This window comes from Coenobita brevimanus, chromosome 65 (genome assembly GCF_032717465.1).
Source record: "Coenobita brevimanus isolate Jiangsu-jjx chromosome 65, ASM3271746v2, whole genome shotgun sequence".
Taxonomy (NCBI): Eukaryota; Metazoa; Arthropoda; class Malacostraca; order Decapoda; family Coenobitidae; genus Coenobita; species Coenobita brevimanus.
The window spans coordinates 1,024,174-1,045,250 of NC_137018.1; the positions used below are offsets into that span (position 1 = coordinate 1,024,174).

The 21,077-nt window shown below is 43.3% G+C and overlaps 1 protein-coding gene across 1 annotated transcript in view; it reads left to right on the forward strand.

Annotated features, from left to right (window-relative positions):
- The first annotated feature begins 2,951 nt into the window (after positions 1-2,951).
- Positions 2,952-21,077, forward strand: part of LOC145404871 (phenoloxidase 3-like) — a 37,414-nt gene continuing 19,288 nt past the window's right edge. Inside the window, exons 1-5 of the mRNA XM_080276373.1 lie at positions 2,952-2,960; positions 7,334-7,536; positions 14,073-14,223; positions 15,100-15,204; positions 18,656-18,838. Of these exons, the coding sequence (XP_080132499.1) occupies positions 2,952-2,960; positions 7,334-7,536; positions 14,073-14,223; positions 15,100-15,204; positions 18,656-18,838 (651 nt within the window). The remainder of the gene's footprint in view (positions 2,961-7,333; positions 7,537-14,072; positions 14,224-15,099; positions 15,205-18,655; positions 18,839-21,077) is intronic.

Genomic DNA, 21,077 nt, shown 5'->3' on the forward strand with positions numbered 1-21,077 from the left:
GCATAAATCTTTGATTTCCAAACTGCCCTCTTACGGTTTCTATCCTTCTATCTGTGCCTTCATCACTAGCTTCCTTTCTGGTCTTTCAAAAGCCGCTGTTGTAGACGGCCATCGTTCTTCTCCTAGATCTATTAACAGTGGTGTTCCTCAGGGCTCTGTCCTATCACCAACTCTCTTTCTTCTATTCATCAATGACCTTCTAACCTGTACATCTAACCCTACTCATACGCTGATGACTCCACCCTTCACCTTTCCAGTCGGTTCCCGCAACGTCCATCTCAGCAGATACTTCAGCAAACAAGGGATGAGGCTATGGCACACCTAATGTCTGACTTGGCTCGTATCTCTGACTGGGGTAAAAATAATCTTGTTGTTTTTAAGGCATCAAAGACTCAGCTTTTTACACCTATCAACCCGACAAACTCTTCCACAGGTGTACCCACTAATTTTTAATAATATTCAGCTTAATCCTGCATCATCCTTGAACATGCTTGGGGTTTCATTTACTCGGGACTAATCTTGGAAAGATCATATTACATCTCTTGTAAAATCTGCTTCCAAGCGATTGGGTGTGCTAAGCCAAGTGGCACACATTACCCACCACGCTCGACACATGTAGACGTGATTGCACATATGGAGTGAATGTATGACATACTGTATAAAATAGTACGAGATGTTAGTTTCAGTTCAGATGGGGAGAATATGGCCACCAAATTATGAATTATTGCTCACTGCACAGTGAAATGTGATGTGGTACACATCGGTGAATTATACGTCCGTGGCAGGATATGTCATGGACTGCTAAATCACCTGGTTATTTGACAAACTTGTATTTACTTGTGATAAATCAGACTTTGTGTGTTTGTACTTGTATGTGTTCCACACAGTGATACCAGAACCACATGATGTCAAGTGCTCCAGCCAAGAGTGATGTTCTTTTCTGAGTGGCTGTACCTGCATTTCACCAGTCTTTTGATACTTTCAATATATCCCATACCAGTTGGTATGGGGACTTTAATGCATGGTCGCGGAGGGTGTAGACGTGTTTTCATCTGCTCTCTCCACTAGCTTTGCAGGGCCGCCTCACCGGCATTAGTTTTGTACATAGCGCTAGTAAAAGTTAGGTTACTAGTCCTAATTCTCCTCCTAGCTCTTTAGAGATATAGTAGGTGTCTATATCTGTTTCCTGAGATTGCTTTTGCTTACTCGCCTCTGGAGTGTACCCCCCACTGATCACTCTGGGGTGTGCGTTACACGCAGGCGCGTCCTCCCGAGAGTGGTTTGAGAGGGTAATCTCAGACTAGGTGTGTCTTCCCCAGGTGCTCTGTCCCTTGCTCGTTTTTCTCTTTCTTCCTACTTCCCCCTCGCGGGGGAATTGGTTACTATGTCAGACGCCCCTATTGCCTCCCCCCCTTCAGGGGGGGAGGTGGTCATGCCTACAATAGGATTGACCGGACTGACAGCCCCCAGGCTGACAGATGCCAGACTCAAGCCCCACTTCACGTTCCCATAGGGAATGCCACCTATGTGACAATTCGTGCTCTTAGTTCCACTCCCTTGTCCAGTCTCAGTCCCTTCCTTATCAAGAAGGTGATTGACAGCTGTGCAGGAGAGGTGGAACAAGTAAAAACGCTTGCGAACGGAGATCTCCTGGTCAAAACTGTTAACTCGTCACAGGTGATAGAGTTGTTGAAACTGCGTAAATTCCACAGTTACGATGCCGAGCCTAAAATCCCAGTCTCCATGAATTCATGCAAGGGTGTTATCACTTGCTGGGATCTCATGGTGATGAACGATGACGAAATCGTACGTGTATTGGTGCAGCAAGACGTAATAGATGCTAGACTCATCATTCGTTACTCGGAAGGCACAAGGACCAAGACGGCAACTATTGTCTTGATGTTTGGCAAAGTTTCTCTTCCTAGTCATGTCAAAGTTGGATGCACAATTTTCTGCTGGGCTGATTCAAGCAGCCCTTGATTTCGTCCACCAATTGGCTTGCAGTGGGGATTTAAGTTTTCTGTCCCTAAGTGTGCCGCTGTAGTCTTCACTAATCGTAACGTACCTAATTTATGCTTAACTTTGGATAATCAGGTGGTACCTTTTCAAAATTCTTTAAAGTATTATTAAGCCAAGTTTGTTCATGGTGGCAAAGAAAAGCATTAGCATATGAAGGACCCAGTGGTGACCCCATCGCCACTCCATCTTTTATGAGTAAAAAGTTTTCCATTAAATGTAAACAGGGATTGGTGGGTTGCTATCTCCAACAGGTTGTAAAATGATTTTCTGTCCAAGCCAACTGAAGTAAGAGTAGAAATACTGGTGTTATCTGTGATGAGCCGAGTGGTTTCACGCAAGGGAACATTCGTGAAAAGGGATTCTACATCAAAGCTAGCCAGGGTGACAGGGTGATCAAATCTCAGAGAAGTGACTTCCTTGACAAACTCTGCAGAATTTTGAACCGTATATTTGTTTGCACATAGGGAACTGATCAGGGGAACCAAAAATTTTGCTGTGTTATAACTGAAGGTACCAATAGATGAAATTATGGGTCTTAAAGGCGTGTTAGGTTTATGAACTTTGGGGAGACCATAGAGATAACCAGGAACTGAGCCAGAAGCATACAGACTATTAGTCGTACTATCACCTACTTTATCTTTAATACTTCGCAGTAATCTATTTAGTTTGTCTTCATGTTTTAGGATGGCAGATGGAATATCAGAACTGATGACCTTAAATTTAGAGGTGTCACTAAGAATATGATTAAGCTTTAATACATAATCATCCTTGTTCATGATAACTACGCCCTTTCCTTTGTCAGGACGAGTAATAATTATGCCATCATCATTTTTGAGAGATTTCAAAATCTTACGATATCCATAGTCCTCTTTTTGTTCTTTGAGATGTGCAGAGTGCTGTCTAAAAGAATTTTTAGCTAAAGCAGATACATTATGCCACACGTAAGTCCAGTCTTGTTTGTAAAGGTTGCATTTCTTTAAAACTGAACATAATCTCTCAAAAGGTAAAAAGAACTTAACATAGTTTAAACGAACAGGAGGGAGAGCAAAATCCAAGCCTAACGACAAAACATCCTTCTCTTCCTTAGTCAAAGACCTTGAAGAGAGGTTAAAAATGACTTTATCTATATCAACTGAACTATTCATGTCAATTCCTAACCCCCTAAGCTTACGTGAATGTGTAGCTACAATCCTATTTATATTTTTCTCCACAAAACATTCAATGATTACACTGAGACATTTGAAATCAAAATATGAAACAATGTTTTTTAGCTTATATTTCAATGCATCAATTTCTCTATTAAGTTTAAGCAGTTTGTTCTTCTGCTTCCTTATTTCAACATCCAAAAGGTGAAAGAGCCAAGATCTATATGTTGTTGTGGCATAAAACCTTGAATCATGTAATTTAAATCTAATGAAATTAGGCACTTGGCCATAATCCCTACATGTCCTTAAAAAAATGAGGTCCCTTTCCACCTTCTTGACCTTGAATGCTGTCTTCTCAGTGCTCCTATAGCATCGCAGTGTGGGTTGGCCATATCTTGTTAATAAAATATCCGCAATAGATCTTCCTCTTGGGAACTTTAGTCTTGTCAGGAAAAGTAGTACCAACGTTGTGATGTCTATCTATCTATAGCCCGACGCCCTAATCCCTCAAAGGGTGGTCGCAGACAAAACGCCTCCAAGTCACTGTCACCCACCATTTGACTACCCTCCCCCCAACTCACCCCCCCCCTCCCTCATATACCTCTCAACTCCATCCCTCCACCTCATCCTCGGTCTACCTCTCCCCCTCTCTCCCCCCACCTCACCTACATACACCCTCTTTGCCAGTCGAAAATTTCATTCTCCATTCTCTTCACATGTCCAAACCACCTCAGTGTATTTCTCCTAATCTTCTCAACCACATCCACATCCACCCCACATCGTTCCTTCACTACTTCATTCGTCAACCTGTCCCTCCACGTCACTCCACATGCTCCTCTCAAGTAACTCATTTCCACTGCTCTCACTCTTGACTTGTTCCCCTCTTGCAAGGTCCATGCCTCGCTTCCATACGTCAGGGTAGGGATCACAGTATTATCATGCAGTGACTTCTTAACTTCCATACTCACCTCCCTATTTCTCATCACTGCTTTCAGTGTACCAAAGACCTTCCTTCCCTGCTGTACCCTTTCACGCACTTCATCCCCCAAAGTTCCATCCTTACTCATCACACTACCCAAGTACTTGAATGCACTCACATTCTCCATATCCTCACCATCCAATCTCACTGCACACTCTGTGACTTCATTCCTCTCAAACACCATAACTTTACTTTTGTTTACATTAACTTTCAGATTCCTCCTCCTACACACTGTCCCAAATTCATTCACCAAACCTTGCAACTCCCATTCATCTTCACTCGAAAGTACTGTATCATCAGCAAACAGCAACATCGGAAGCTTCCAAATCTCACGCTCATTCATTAGAGCCACCCCACATCCACTGCCCTACCCTGCACCTCCTTTACAACCCCATCCATGTATATATTAAACAGCCATGGAGACATCACACAACCCTGTTTCAGTCCCAAATTGATATCAAAGAACTCACTCAGCTCACCATCCACTCGCACCGTAACCCTAGCTCCCTCGTACATACTCTTCACAGCACTCAACAATTTCTCCTCCACTCCATAATATGGTATTAAGAATATATTATATTCTTAATACCTTCCACATACCTTGCCTATCTATTCTGTCATAAGCTTTCTCCAAGTCCATGAAGGCAGCATACACTTTCCTTCCCTTCTCTAGATACTTCTCCACTAAACATCTTAGAACAAATATCTGATCTACACACCCTTTTCCCTTCCTAAATCCCCCTTGTTCTTCTTCAACTAGCTCCTCTGTCATATGCCTAACCCTATCAATGAGTATTCTACCATATATTTTACCAGTCACACTAAGTAGGCAAATACCCCTATGGTTACCACATACTTCTCTCTCTCCTTTTCCTTTGTATAAAGGAACAATTATACCTGATTTCCAGTCCTCTGGAACCCTTCCCTCTTCCCAGGCCAATCTACACAACTTCCATATCCACTCCACAACAATCTCACCCCCATACCTCAGCATTTCACCACACACTCCATCAATTCCTGGGGCCTTTCCCAACTTAATATTCTTCATCGCTTCCACTACTTTCGCCCTACTGATCTCTTCCTCCCTCCTCTCATCTCATCTCTTCTTCTCCCAGCCATTCCCCAACCACTTACACTCGCAATGCTCTCACTCTCCACATTCAACAAATCCTCAAAGTGCTCCTTCCATCTCCTCAGTTTCTCTCTCTTCTCCACCAACAATCTATTATTCCTATCTTTCACTCCCCTACTATTTCCCCTTTCACACTGCCTTACTTTCTTTACCTCCTTCCAAAACAATTTCTTACTCTCCCTCCATTTCACACTCAGATTCCTCCCAAACTCCTCATCCACTTTCTTTTTACTCTCCTTCACCAGTCTCTTAACCTCCCTTCTCCTGCTCACATATACCTCTCTCTTCTCTCTCTCATCTTCTCCCCTACCTCTACTCGCTAACCATTCACTATATGCCTTCTTCTTTTGTTCCACAGCTTGTTTCACCTCATCATTCCACCATGCTGTCCCTTGCACACCCTTGCATCTCCTCCTCACTCCACAAACCGCCTCACACGCTGCGCCTATCTCTTCCGTGAATATCTTACATACGTCTTCCACCCCTTCCATCTGCTCTAGCTCATACCTTCCCAGTCTTTCTTCCACTATTCTCTTATACTCTGTCATTTTCTCACTATCTTGCAATTTCTCCACTCTTCTCACAGGAGTTGCTTCCTCCTGTCTTCCCCCTCTTCTCCTCAACCACTTTCTTTGCAGCTGTGATGTACAGCATCTTTATTATTAATCCAAACGTTTCGGGGACACAATCTCCATCATCAGTGGATCTAAAAGTTTAAAAGACAACAATCATCGATCAATGTCAGGAGAAATAAGAAACCTGTGTACAAAACATAGACTTGCATAAAAAAGAAAAAAGAAAAAAGAGGGAAGCAATATAAAATGGGGTAAAGCATAAAAGTACCATGTTTAATCCTTGCAATCTGAAGATCGGGACAAAGGCTAACTATGCTAAACATATATATATTAAAAAATGAAATAAAAGGAGTAGGAGTTGACCTGTTAAAAGTTGTTACTGCGTGAATAGTTGGGTAGCGCTAGTCGAGTTATTGAGACTGGGTCGCATTCTATGAATCAGGATGGATTCGGCAGTGATGAGGTCAGAGTAAGACTGACATGAAGTTAGTATCCGAAAATCTGCAGAAGAGAAAGGGTGATCAGAAAGGTGAGAGTGCTCTCTGATAGAAGAATAAGAGGGTTTAGAGAGGAACCTTCCAGTCCTAGTGGATTTACCTTGGTGCTCAAGGATTCGGTGGAGCAGCCAACGTGAGGTCGACCCCACGTATCTAGCAGGACAGCTAGAACATGAAAATAAATAAACCACATTGGACCGGAGGTTAGTATGAAGACAAGATGAATGCTTAAGAATGCTACCTATAGTACTCTTGTTTGTTAAGATTATCTTAAAATTAATTTGTGGATAACAATCACGGAGAAGTTTGTTTAGTGTTTTCCTAATTTCATAACTTAATGAACCTAAGTATGGGATCTTGATATACAAGATAACTCGACTAGCGCTACCCAACTATTCACGCAGTAACAACTTTTAGCAGCAGCAGCAGCAAGTCAACTCCTTTTATTTCATTTTATAATATATATGTTTAGCATAGTTAGCCTTTGTCCTGATCTTCAGATTTTGCAAGGATTAAACATGGTACTTTTATGCTTTACCCCATTTTTATATTGCTTCCCTCTTTTTTCTTTTTCTTTTTTATGCAAGTCTGTGTTTTGTACACAGGTTTTTTATTTCTCCTGACATTAATCAATGATTGTTGCCTTTTAAACTTTTATATATATATATATATATATATATATATATATATATATATATATATATATATATATATATATATATATATGGCCATAATGACCAGGGGCTTTGACCCCAATGGTCGATAGGCCCCCCCCCAAAAAAAAAAAAAAGTTGGTATATACAGTGCGTTATGATAACTGCCTCGTCAGTACTATACTTCAATATTTTCATTTGAAGTAAAACACATAACACTGGACAGGATAACCAACCTCTCTCTCTCTCTCTCTCTCTCTCTCCACAGGCTAACTAACCGCTAACCTAACTAAACTCAATGTAATCCACCCTTTTTGTCTCATTTTCCATCAGACAGAACCTATCATCATAGAAAACCGCCCAGATTTCTCCGGGACTGCCATCAAACCGGAGCTTCGTGTGTCGTACTGGCGTGAGGACTACAGCTTAAATTCCCACCATTGGCACTGGCACCTGGTAATCCCTGTCGACATGGGGGTTCAAAGAGACAGGAAAGGCGAGCTGTTCTATTACATGCACTTGCAGATGTTGGCCAGGTGGGCGCTGAGCAGGTTTTATGGATATTGACTTTTTTTTTATTGTGGGGTAGAAATGGAAAGGAGATTGTTGGCTTATTCAGTGTGGCGTGCTGGAAGATGTTGTGAGATTAAGATGGTAAATATAGGGTTAACAGAGAAAGGGAAACTGAAGGGATGAGTGTAGGGTAGGTAGGCGGATGGAGACTGATGGTTAAATAAATGAAGGGTAGAAAAAAACCGTCGTGAATAAGGACAGGAAGAGGAAGCGATTCTCCTACACCCTGTCAAAGGTGGTAATCTGGATGTACGGGTAGAGTTATGTAGAAATTTAAGCATTAAGTATATAGTCGACTGAGGAAAGATTGGTGGTTAAAATGCAGTATAGTATCACCGAGGGGAACCCAACACCCCCAGAAGGAGCCTACAGAGGAGCATATACAGCGCGACTGGACTCAGGGTGACAGGGACATAAGTCCGCCCAGGCCCACGCCCCTATGACCCAGAGCTCATCCACTGCCACCATAGCAGGAGTACAAGACTACCTTCTGGGCGAGCTGACAACCGACAACCACGGGGTGGAGCTATTACTCTAGGTACATTCAGCACCCCTGAGACGGCCAGTAGCTGCTCAACCCTCCTACCACAGACGGCCTGCAGCTGCTCGGAGGTAAGGAGGAGATGGCTGGTAGCCGCTCCTGCCTTCGTCAGGAGGTGGCCAGTAGCCGCTCTGAAGGTGCCCTAAACAGGATGGCTGGTAGCTGCTCGACGCTCCTACAGGAGACGGCCTGCAGCTGCTCCAGAAGTAACGAGAAGACGGCCGATAGCCACTCCCGCCTTCGTCAGGAGACGGCCGGTAGCCGTTCTGAAGGTGCCCCTGAAGAGATGGCCGGTAGCCACTCGACCCTCCTACAGGAGAGGCCTGCAGCCGCTCCGGAGGTAACGAGGAGATGGCCGGTAGCCGCACCGAAGGTGCCCTTGAGTCAGTCTGTAGCCGATCCCTTGCCCAGGCCACGGCCAGTAGCCGGGCCTTGCCGACGGCCGGTAGCTGCGCCTCTAGAATGCTACAGCCAGTAGCCGGGCCCTATGGCAGGAGACTGCCGGTAACTGCTCCTCCATCAGGTGCTAACTCCTGTCCACGAAACTACGACCCAGAGGGAGACCCCAGCCTGGAGGAGTATTGGAGGGGCCCTGTAACTACCACCGGGCTCTTCTTACTGCAGCCGGTTCCTGAGAGGACCTGCCCGACGGACCCTGACGGAGGCTGACGCCGCAGCCCACTCCTGACGGCGTCTCCAATCGCCAGAGACCGCAGCCCCCAGGACCTCCAGACCGCTCCCAGGACCCCCGGGTGGGACATCCCTTCACCCCAACCCCGGAGATCTTCATCCTCCGTCAGGCGCCTGACCGAAAGGTTCAGGCAGCTGTTCGGCCCCAGTCCTGAGGGCCAGACTCCCGCCCCAAGCCCTGAAAGTGCGGGACCCTTCACCACCAGCAGCCCCGGACGAGAGAGGACGCCCCTATGCATGATCCCGTGGCCCCAGAATACGGAGGCCCCTGGCGGAACTCGGCCCCGTCAGTAGTGAGGCTGAGTCGTCTCCGCCGCCCTTGTACCCGACAGCCAGTACGCCCAGTCCCGACAGTGAGTGACAGTGAAAGCACAGTGTACGTGACATAGTGAAGTAAGGGCAGAACAGTGAGTTATCAGAATGTAGAAAGTCAGTGCACATAGCATCAGTAATAATAGAAAAGAAAGGTGGAATAAGTAAGGTAACAGTGAAAACAGTGATCTCGGTAAGGCAGTGAAATAAGGGTCTGTAACAGTGAACACGCTACCATATAGTGACATAGCCTCACATTAAGATCATACGGAGGCCCCAGTACAAGAGCAATAATTAACTACCCGACCGACAAACCAGTTAGCCTGCCAGCAGTGAAAACAGTGCCATAAACTCCACCTAGACTTTCCCCCAAATAATAGTGTTTAGCTTTCCTGCCCTAAGTGCTATTCGCCTTACCCGATCGTGTCCTAAGCAGTATCCTGTGCGATACTAACACCCGATATCTAAGCCCTGGAATTATAATTGCTCAGCATAACTGTCTTGGTGACATCTGTCCATTCCACTGTAGAATTTAGCAATACACATGTAAGGTTGTTGCCTTGGTCTTTGTGTCCTGCCTCTCTCTTATTTGTCTAAGCTCCAGTCTAGAAAGAGAACCCAGCTACACACCAGGCGTTAGAGGGATGGGAAGCAGACCCTAAAACACCTAGCATTACAGTGGTTATGTGGGTGTGGGGTGCTGACTGATCCATTATAGTAAAAAGTGTAAAGAGGATAGAAGAAAACTGAAATGGTGAGTAAGGAATAGGGACAGAGGGACCAAAATTTTGTGTGAAGTAGGTAGGTGAAAAGTAATGGGAAGTGTAGGTGGAGAGGAGAAAAGATTTTATTTTCTGCGTTAAAGTGTCATGTTGAAAGGTGCAGGCACTGAAGTTTTAATTGTTGGGTGGGCAGGTGAATGGGTGAAGCCTGAAGTGATGTGGGTGGGTGGAAGGATATTGGTGACTGTATAAGAGTGGGATTGAGTGGGGAGTTTATTGTCTTTTACTATCTTCAGACGATTTTATTCGATGTAAAGAGACTTTTCGAACGGGATGGGTTAGTCTTCATTATCTCTATTTCCACTATAATGCTCTACTAAATAAATTCGTTCGTTGGTGGCAAGAATGAAATATTAAAGATGACGTAATCGGGTCGAAATGCTGAACATTAAGGTGACTAATAATAAGTGGTCAAATGAGTCAGGTGCAGAGAGGATCACTGTAACTGGAAGAGGGAAGACAGACAAGGCACTGAGGCTGAACATAGTGCCTAGGTAGGTGTGGAATGGATAGATGATAGTGAGATGAAGCAGATTGAAAACGTTGATGGAGGTGGTAGTTATGCAGGTGTGAATAGGTAGGTGACTATGAATTGTAGTGGATTAATATAACAGATTAATGGAGATGGTTAGTAATATATATGAGGGGTGGAACGGTAAAAGGGAGGTAGGGAGATTCTATCTATCTATCTGTAGCCAGGCGCCTTATTGTCCCATGAGGGGTAAGGGGTGGCCACAAGTAAATCGCCTCTACGTCGTCTTGTCCTCTGCCATTTGCTGCCCTCCCTGCAACTCACCCGTGTCTTTCTCATATATCTTTTCAGTCTTTCTGCATCCTCTATTCCTCTACTTCCCATTCAGTCTGTATATGCTTTCCTCTTCTCTGTCATAGTTCGTTTCACTTCATTCCACCATGGAGTTCCTTGCACCCCCTTCCATCTCCTCTTTGCTCCACACTCTGTCACACGCAGTACATATTTCTTGTGTGCATATCTTACACATGCCTTCCATCTCCTCCATCTGCTCCATCTCATATGTACTCAGTCGCTCTTCCACTTCTGTACCATATTCCTTTACCAGGGGTACCCGGCATTGTTTGGGTAATATCTTATGATCGAGCATATTGGCATTGCCTGGGACCCTGGATGGCCACTCCCTCTGTGGGAGAAGACTCTAGGGTCCCATTTTACTTATCTATGTTCTTCCCTGGGCTCATTTTCCCAGTGATATATTCCCCGTGGACCTATTCCTGTCATGAACCTATTTCTTCTTTCCCACCCACCCACCCTGCTTGCACACCCATCCATCCACCTACCCAATCCATGCATCTATCCACCTCTTCACTCACACTGTCTAATAACTCACCCACACTCACCCATCCATCCTTCCCATCTACCTACCAAACCACACTGTTGTACCACACCCACCAAACCCTGCTTACCCACCCTGCCCCATTACACCAGCCCTCCTGCCCACTCCAACCCACCCTGCACCTCAACACCAACCCTGTCCACCCATCCCACCTACCCTGCCCGCCCTACCAATCCATCCTCCCATCTGACCCATTGTCGTTAATAATTAAATTAAATGATTGTAGAAATTAAACAAAATCTATGGTAATTGACCATGACGTTTCCACAATGTTGACGATTATTTCTAACTAGTTCTAATCATGGTCATCAGAGACGCCAATGTAGCAGCTGTAACTTACACACCTAAATTCACCGCAAAAAGTCACACTTGTTAGAGCGGTTTGGAAAGTTCTATGTGCATACCTCCTCAATTTCAGTAGAGGAAGGACAGACCGACAGACAGACAAACACATCGCCTTTATATGCCGTACAAACGGATTTTTCTTTACCCCTGTAGGTAGCCTTTCCGCTGTCTTTGCGAGAACTGCTTCCTCCTGTCTTTCTTTTCCATTGTTCATCCAGCACTTTTGCACCTCTGCCTTGTACTCTACTATGCAGTGGTCAGATAGTCCACTTCCATAACCACTATACACTCTCGTGTCCAACACAAATCTCATTCTCTTATCCACACATACATAAACAATCACTGCCTTCTGTTCATCAAACCCACCACTCATCCTTCTTATCATTTGCTGTGCCGAAAGAAAGTACTGTCTGTTGCACAAATGTCCACAAGAGCACTGCTTATCCCATCTATTTGACCAGGTACAGCTGGTAGCAAGATTATAATGGTAAATACAGACAAAGGCCGGATTGATCAAAATGATATGTTTGAAAGGGTAGTTGAATGAGGGTTGGTGCGGGATAGGTAAGTGGATTGGTGGCTATGTCACTGTTGAATGATGAACGATGCAGGCAATTAAAGTGGTATGCGTGGAGTGGAGAGATGAAGAGAGATTTGAAGAAGAACGTGGAATGGACAGAGGATGGAGACAGGTGATTAAATACAGTGTGTGTGGGGTGGATAAGATCTTTGTGACAAGGACAGGAAGGGCGAACTATTCGAGTACATGAAGTCCCCAATGGTGGGTGTGGGGTTAGTAGAGAAAGGTGAACTGAAATGGGATGGATAGGTGAATGGGTATCAGTTGCTTTTTTGAGTGTGAGGTGCTGAGAGGTGCAGGGAGACAATAGCAGTAATTGTGGAGTTGAAGGTGGAAGCGACTTACCAATCTAAGAAGGCAGTTTGGGAGAGGTCATCACCTGTGTACAGTGTTGCCACTTTTCCGCCCGTGGGCTGTCAAATTCTCCCGTTATGTCCGTCTCTATCTCTCTCATCTCAGCTCTTTGGCTTCTGATTATTTTTTATCAACACGAATCGAAAATTATTGCATATATTTACAACCTCCTCAGTCTTTATTTTTAAACTAAAACTTTAATATTAAAATGACAGTAAATTAATAATTCTTATATTTCTTTGTCCTACACATGTTTATCAACACCGTCGATGAGAACCTAATAGCTCGGAACTTTAATAAAAATATAATAATAAAGATAATAATAATAATAATAATAATAATAATAATAATTACTTATTATTATTATTATTATTATTATTATTATAGTGACTACAAATTGACCCAGACACCAGGTGTGTGTTGCCTTTTGGAGAGCAATTTAATATTTTTATAATAGAATTTTTTTTTTTTATAAACTTAGTTATATCCTGTTATATTATATTTCGCATATAATTTGTACTTTATTTCCCCAGCCATGACCTATGGTGAATGCGTGTTCGTGACTGTAACAATCGGCAACAGAGCAAAATACGTCTGCCACGTTTCCTGACTGCCATATAAATATCTTATTAGTTTCATTTACTGTTCTTTTCAGAATTTTTATTATTTATGCTTAATTTATATTGTTTGTGTGTATTCTTTTTTTTCTGTTGCCTTTTACAAGTGTCACTTGAAGAAAAAAACAATTATTTTCAAGATGTGGCACAGAGCATTTCTGAGAAGGCCACACCCAACCTGCCTTCTTAGAGTGGTCCCAGTAGTGTTAAGTGTGAGATAGAGGAAGAGGGACTGATATAATGATTGTGGGGTGAACAGGTGATAGGGACTGGGTTGTTATATTAGTGTGGGTGCTTTTAGTTCAGAGGGATTAATGTGATAAGTATAATGTGGACTGAGCAAGTAGACTGAGACGATGCATGAGGGAAAAATAGCGGAAAGAGAACTGGATGGTGAATGTAAGATGCATATACCTTGGGACTGGAGTAGTAGGGTGGATAAAAAGTGTTAGAGTTTGAGTAAATAAATGGTTATTGGATGCAAAATGGAGACAGATATGATACGTGTCAGTATGTAGGTTAAAGGATGTTGTAATCGCTGGGTGGTTAAAGGAATGAGGGTAGTTGGATAGGCAAGTGAGGAGTGCAGAGATTATCCCCGGGACGTGACACTGGACATAATATGTGGATTTGTGTTCATTTCGTGTGGTGCAAGAGATGGATGACAGTTCCTTCATAGTAGTTATTTTGCACTGGAGAGGGACTCCTTCCCACAATGGCACTTACATAACTAAACAGTACTGCTACTTGGTTATACAGGTCTCTTTACTCACTCCCTATCCCCTGAAAGAGGGTGGTGGTCGGCAGGAGAATAGTGTCTTCAGACTGCATTATTCCAGGTTCAAGTCTGAATGAGCCTGGGGGCATAACAACAATACTAAGGCACCCCTCAACATTCCCCATCGCAGATACGACATGGAGCGACTGAGTGTGGGCCTAAATCGCGTGAAGAAGCTGGAGAACTGGAGGGCTCCTATTCCCGATGGCTATTTCTCCAAGCTGACCGTCAACAACTCTGGCAAAGCATGGGGTTCACGACAGGATAATACGCTTTTGAGAGTAACTACTAGTATTCATTTTCTCCGATTGTGAACGTATGTTTGGAACGTAAGAAAATATATTACAACCATATCTTAAGAACAGCATTAAGATCATATATAGTGACGATGTTAGAATCACATTAGGAGCACATGTTAGAATACATTTTTGGGACTCATTTTATGACCTTAATTTAAGAGTAATTTAATATTAAGGGATATTCTACAGTTGTTAGTCATATCGAACCGTTACTATAAATAACATTACAAGTCCATTTCAGCAATTCTAAAAATAATTACAGTGATGTACCCACGGTGGCTGAGTGACGCAGCAGTTGCATGCTAATCTGCGTCATGCCTAAAACTTAGTTTCGAAACCCAAGTCAAGGTGGACATACGTGCTTATAGTATATTTTCTCGTATGCAGTAATGCTTCTCCACTGTCATTTTAATAAACGGCATATAAAGACACGCACAGACATTGTTAATACAACTCTTGGACTTTAAAATACTTTAAAATGAACCACTCTTAAGAGACGTTCCTTAATCCTAATTGATCAGCATAGAAATGTTTGAAACGTAGCCAGGGTCACACCGAATTAAAACTTGTTTGTGGCGGCTGGAAGATTTTATGGATGCATACAGTAATTAACAGTGTTATCGGCAAATGTTCCTCGTGTTGCCTAGCAAAGCTTCAAACTACCACTAAACACTGGACAGCAACTCTTCGGTGTGAAACCATGGCTGACCTCCCCTCGGTCAGGGGTAAGATTTAAAGCGTGAGGAGGAACTATGTCTGACGAGTGTACATCTTTCACAAACTTATTCATTGTCTTACCCACCATTTGACAGCGTGCCTCATGCATATACAAAACTGACAGTACCATCACCTCCACAGGACCTCCAGCGCAGTGACTACAACTTGGTGGGCGTGAAAGTCACCGACATGGAGATGTGGCGCGACAGACTCCTTGACGCCATACATCTGGGATATATGATAAATGTATGTGTCCTCCCCTAAGAGTTAGATTGAGTGTGAGTTTGTGTGTGTGTGTGTGTGTGTGTTTTTTTTTAATCTGTCCGGTGAATTTCTGTTAATGTTTTCTTCTGTGCTTCTCTCCCACCATACTCACACTCCACCTCCCATTACGAGTATGAAGGAAGTTTGTAGTTTTTCTCCTTTTGCACTGTCATGATGCGATAATGGTTTTGTGTATCATAAAATACAAAACCTAACTGATCGACCTGCCTAGGGAAAAAAATGACTACACAGGCTTGGGTAGGTACACAACTATTAGCCTCTGGAAAGCATGACAGTCAGGCAGGGCTGGGCCAGGCTGGGCTGGGCTGGGCTGCTCATTTAATCTTCTGCCCATCCACCGACAGAAAACTTTGTTCGCATTTGTAATTCTTGTATTTTCTTCTTGCTGTACTTTCAGTTTATTTGATTCTGTATGGATACATGGATGTTCTTAGTGCACTTGCTTTAATAATTCATTTCGGTACCTGCCCTGCATACTCTGAGGTCACCGTTGAACAAGATGTAGCACTCGTTTTCCCACAAAAAAACTGCAAGTGAATAGTTACCACTGTGCTGGGAGGTATTACCACGGGAATGACGTGGAGCCAAGACTCGGTAGCTGGGCTTCACAACACTCAACAGGCAGGGAACTCGCCACATTTACTAAGTATCAAAGTTTGAGCTGAGACTACCTTTAACGCAAGAAAGAAGGAATCAAAGGTTTGAAGCCCAAGCTAATGATCCCTCCAAAAAAGAAAGAAACAACAGAGAGTCATTTTCAAGATCCATTCATTTGTAGATGCCTGGCGTATTGCGTTTAGAAGACTGAGGTCACAGGCAGAAGGTAATCAAAACAACAGAAAACAGTTCCAGGGTGACCTGTTGCATATGTGAAGGACTGGGAGTATTAGTTAAATCTTGCATTAGAGAGCTGGGCAGGAAAGGGGTGAGAATTCGCTGCCAAACGGGTGCTATTTGCTTGCCATAATGAAGAATGGAAGCAGATAGTTCAGCAGGGAAGTGACCATTGCAGTGGCGACAAAAAAAGATATGCAGACGCAGCAGTTGGTGAAGTGACAATGATTGAAGGGAATCAGTAAGAGGAGAGTTAATGAGAATTGGATAGGTGGCCAAGGCAGAAGGGGCTTTACAGGGATATTACCAGGGTGCTTCCTTGACATTTTGTTTCTTCTACTACTTCATGATATTCTGTTTCCATTTGATTCCTGTTCAGTCCCTGGCTCAATCCCGTAAAACTGAAAAATAATTTTTTTGTCTAAGAAACAAACTCATATAACATCCTACTTTGCACAACTTCAGTAATCAACCATGTTAATTCTTATTTACTGTAGTAATGTCTTAACATTATGATACATCATTTAGCTATTTTACTGCAAGCATACATCACACAATAACCCAGATATATTGAAATATAATACTATTCACATACTCAAAAATGTATCGTTACACCTTCTGCGTGAAATAAACTGACACTAGGAATGAAACGTTTGATAATAGCCTTCCTCGAATCCTACGTTTTGGAGTGTGTCTACCTCGGTCACCTCTTAGTTTGGCCACTGAGTTATGGTGTTTATTATGATAAAAACATGGTGGCCCGTTCGCACAACACAAATCCGGATTTGTTTCAAGTTACAAAAACGATATAAAAATTGACTACTTTTGCACGTGTTACTAAACTGCAAATGAAAATAATTCTCTGTCTGTCTGTCTGTCTGTCTGTCTGTCTCTCTCTCTCTCTCTCTCTCTCTCTCTATTTGAAACGAAACGACTGCCATGAGTAAGAGCAGTGGAGATGGGACTGCTGAGGAATGTATGTGGAGTACAGAGGATAGATAGGATACGAAATAATGTGATTCGTGAAAGGTGTGGAGTGAGGAAGTCTGTGGACACCAGAATCGAAGAGAGTGCACTGTGATGGTATGGTCATGTGGAGAGAATGGATAACTATAGAGTGGTGAAAAAGGTATATCTGAGCGAATTTGAAGGAGGGAAGAGGCGAGGTAGGCCAAGGAGAAGGTGGAGAGATATAGTGGATGAGTGTGTGAGGAAGAGAGGTTTGGATGTCGGTAAGGCTAGGGAACTGACAAGAGATCGAGCTGGCTGGATGAATGTTGTGAGCAGAAGTGCATGATCAGGAATATGGCACCCCTTTTTAATGTGGCAGCGTCCGGATTGATTCAATCGGATACGTTTATGTGACGCTACAGAACGTGGTGAATGTTTTTGGCGTGTCCGATAGAGCCAGGATCCCGGGGGCTTGAATAATGAATGAATGGAAGCGTGGCCCATTGGATTTGGCAGATTTGGGCTGTCTGGACATTGCTACTCCTCACCCTGCCCTGGGGTGGGAAGGGCGGTCCGGATGATGAAGATGATGATGATGACATATATATACTGTATATATATTTCCTACGCTCCGCATGGGGCAATGTAGGATTAATATATATATATATATATATATATATTGTATAAAATAAGTACACTGGATCCAAAAAGTATTGCTCAGGAGGGGTACGATGATATCCGAAGTGATCAATATGCTTTGTGTAATCCTTGGAAAGTTTACTGAATATCATGTGGATATGCATCCAGCAACAATATGAACAATAAATTGTCACAAGAAACCTATCTATAACACAAGTATGTAAACATGTTTGACAACAAGGGGAAAAAAATTTATCAGGTATTTCTAGTGTCCATCGTTCATGCGTCAAATTGTTTCGGGCCAATTGTGCACCGATACTTTTTTTGATCCAGTGTACCGGTAATGATTTATCCAAGCTATGTAATTTTTATTGCGAATGAACGTAAATGAAATGAAATTACTACTACTACTACTGCTTCAACTACTACGGTTATGACTAGTACGGCTGCTGGTAGTTGTACTACTTCTAATACTGTTAGTACCAATTCTAATGCGGCTACTACTACTGTACTACTACTACTACCACCAGCAAGAGGTGTTTTCGCGCATAACGAGCGAACAAGCTTTTGTAAATGTGTTAACTTTTGCACAGTTATGGTGCGATAATGGTTTTGTGAATCATAAAATACAAACCTGGACTGATCAACCCAGCATCTGAAGAGAGAGAGAGAAAAAAAAAAAATCACTCCTCTAGCTTTTTTAGGAAGAGTTATTAGCCCCTGGAAAGTCAATGACGGTCGGGTGGACACTGTGTTGGGCTGGGCCAGTCTGGGCAGTGTCCCTCACCGTAATTTTCTGCCCCATACACCGACAGTAAACTTCGCTTGCTCGCTGATAACTACTATTACCACCACAACCACCACTTCTGCTACTACAGTAACAACAACTACTACTGCTATTACAAGTAGTAGTAGTAGTTGTTGTAGTAGTAGTGTTAGTAGTAGTAGTCGTAGTGATATAGTATTACTACTTCCTCCAATCAAACAGGATAAAGGGCAGAGTGTTCCTCTGAGCGACGACGTGACCAGCGGAAAGCGTGGTATCGACATACTGGGTGACGCCGTCGAGGCTGATTCAGACCTCAGTGTTAACTTCCGCTACTTCGGTGACCTACACAACAGAGGCCATATCATGCTTGCATTTTCACACGACCCGGACTACGCTCATAAGGTCAGCACTTTAAGTTAGGTTAAGTTACATCAGGTGACGCTGGGCTGATTTAGGTTTGGTTTGATTAGGCTGGCTAGGTTTGGTTTGAGTTAACCTGTGTTAGGGTAGATTAGATCAAGGACGACTAGATAAAATTAGGTCGTCACAAGAGGATGGAATTGCATAAGCTGCTTTAGATTTTGTTAGCCTAGCCTGGGTAAAGTTAGGTTACGTCTGGCTGGCCTAGGTTAAATTAAAACAGACTGAGCTAGAGTTGCTTACACTGGGCTGGGTTATGCTTGGTTAGAACAGGTTTGGCTAGAAGAGGTTAAGGCAAGTTAGATTTGCGTGGCTGAGGTTAAGTTACTTTGGAATTCAGTAAGTTAGATTGGGTTAGGTTTAGCTAGGTTGCGCTGGATTGAGTCAGGTTAGGCAGACTTATTTTTAAATAAATTAGATTAGTTTGGGTGTGAAATGACAGGGATAGATTAGATTTAAATATATTACATTAGGCTAGTCTAGATAATATTAGGTTAGACTGGTTGGGTCAGGTTAGATTAAGTTTGGTAAAATTAAATTTAGTTTAGTTAGGCTCGCTCGGGTTGGAACTGATTAGGATGAGAGAGAGAGAGAGAGAGAGAGAGAGAGAGAGAGAGAGAGAGAGAGAGAGAGTATTAACCTCTACAGGTTTAGGATGTCTTCTGTGCCGTTATTGCCACCTCGAGATTAATTTATTGAACTTCCAAGGTACCCCAGGTAGGGAAGGGAAAAGGGCGATCATTCTGTAACCTTTTCACTGCCATGGACATCTTCCCTGAATAAATCGTGTGGCAGTAGCAAGGGTAAGATTTACGAAAGACGAAATGGCATTTAGATTATACGAATAAGGTTAATTTAGGATGATGTTGATTATTAAGATTTTTTTTTGCTATTCTTTTTCCTACTGTGTATAATCATCATCACCGTCATCATACCTTTCATCACACACACACACACACACACACACACACACACACACACACACACACACACACACACACACCTAATACTCATCATCATCATCATGTTGTTAAGTGAAGACGAAGGGGAGCTGCAAGGCTTGTTGGATGAGTTTGGGAGAGTGTGTAAGAAACGGAATCTAAAGGTGAATGTAGGGAAGAGTAAAGTGATGGTCTTCGAGAGAAGTGAAGTCAGTGAATGTACAGTGAGACTGGATGGGGAGGAAATGGAGAATGTGAGTGCGTATAAGTACTTGGGTAGTGTGATGTGAAGATTAGGGGGTGAAGTGCTTGAAAGGGTGCAGCAGGGAAGAAAGGTTGCTGGTTCCTTGAAAACAGTGATAAGAAACAGGGAAATGAGCATGGAAGTGAAAAAGCTACTACATGACAGTATTGTGATACCAGCTCTAACATACGGAAGTGAAGCTTGGACCTTGTTGGAGGGACAAAAGTCAAGTGTGAGAGCAGTGGAAATGAGTTATTTGAGAGGAGCATGTGGAGTCACATGGAGAGACAGGCTGACAAATGAGGAAGTGAAGGAGTGTTGTCGTGTGGATGTGGATGTGACAGGAAAAGTTAGGAGAAAAACAATAAGGTGGTGTGGCCATGTGGAGAGGATGGAGAGTGAGAGACTGACTAGGAGAGTGTATGTGAGTGAGGTGGAGGGGGAGGAGAGGGAGGGGGAGGCCAAGGATGAGATGGAGGAATGGAGTGGAGAGGTATATGAGAGAGGGGGGTCTGAGCATGGAGCAGGGCAGTGAGATGGCGGGGGACAGAGCGACATGGAGGCGATTTGTTTGTGGCCACTCCTTACGGGATGAAGGCGTCTGGCAATAGATAGATAGATAGATAGATCATCATCATCATCATTATCATCACCATACATTCAGGATCACCATCACACCACTGTCCTCGCCATTCCAGCAACACTTATTATCGATATGACAACCACCACCATCCACCACCATCACCAACACGACCAGTCAGCCACAAGCAGTCATCTTCGATAGCCATCAGTCATTCAACATCAATCACCATCATTCAGTCATCAATCATAATCAGTCACTCATTAAGTCAACAGTCAGTCGGCATCAATCCGTCCTTAGTCATAGTTAATCAGTCACCAGTCATCACTTGCTATAGCCATCACGCGGCCACCATGATCACTTTCAATCTGTCAATGAATTATCGTCAATCGTCATCAAACAATCTCATTAACTGACCAATAATCGACCAATTAGTCATCATCAGTCCACCATCAG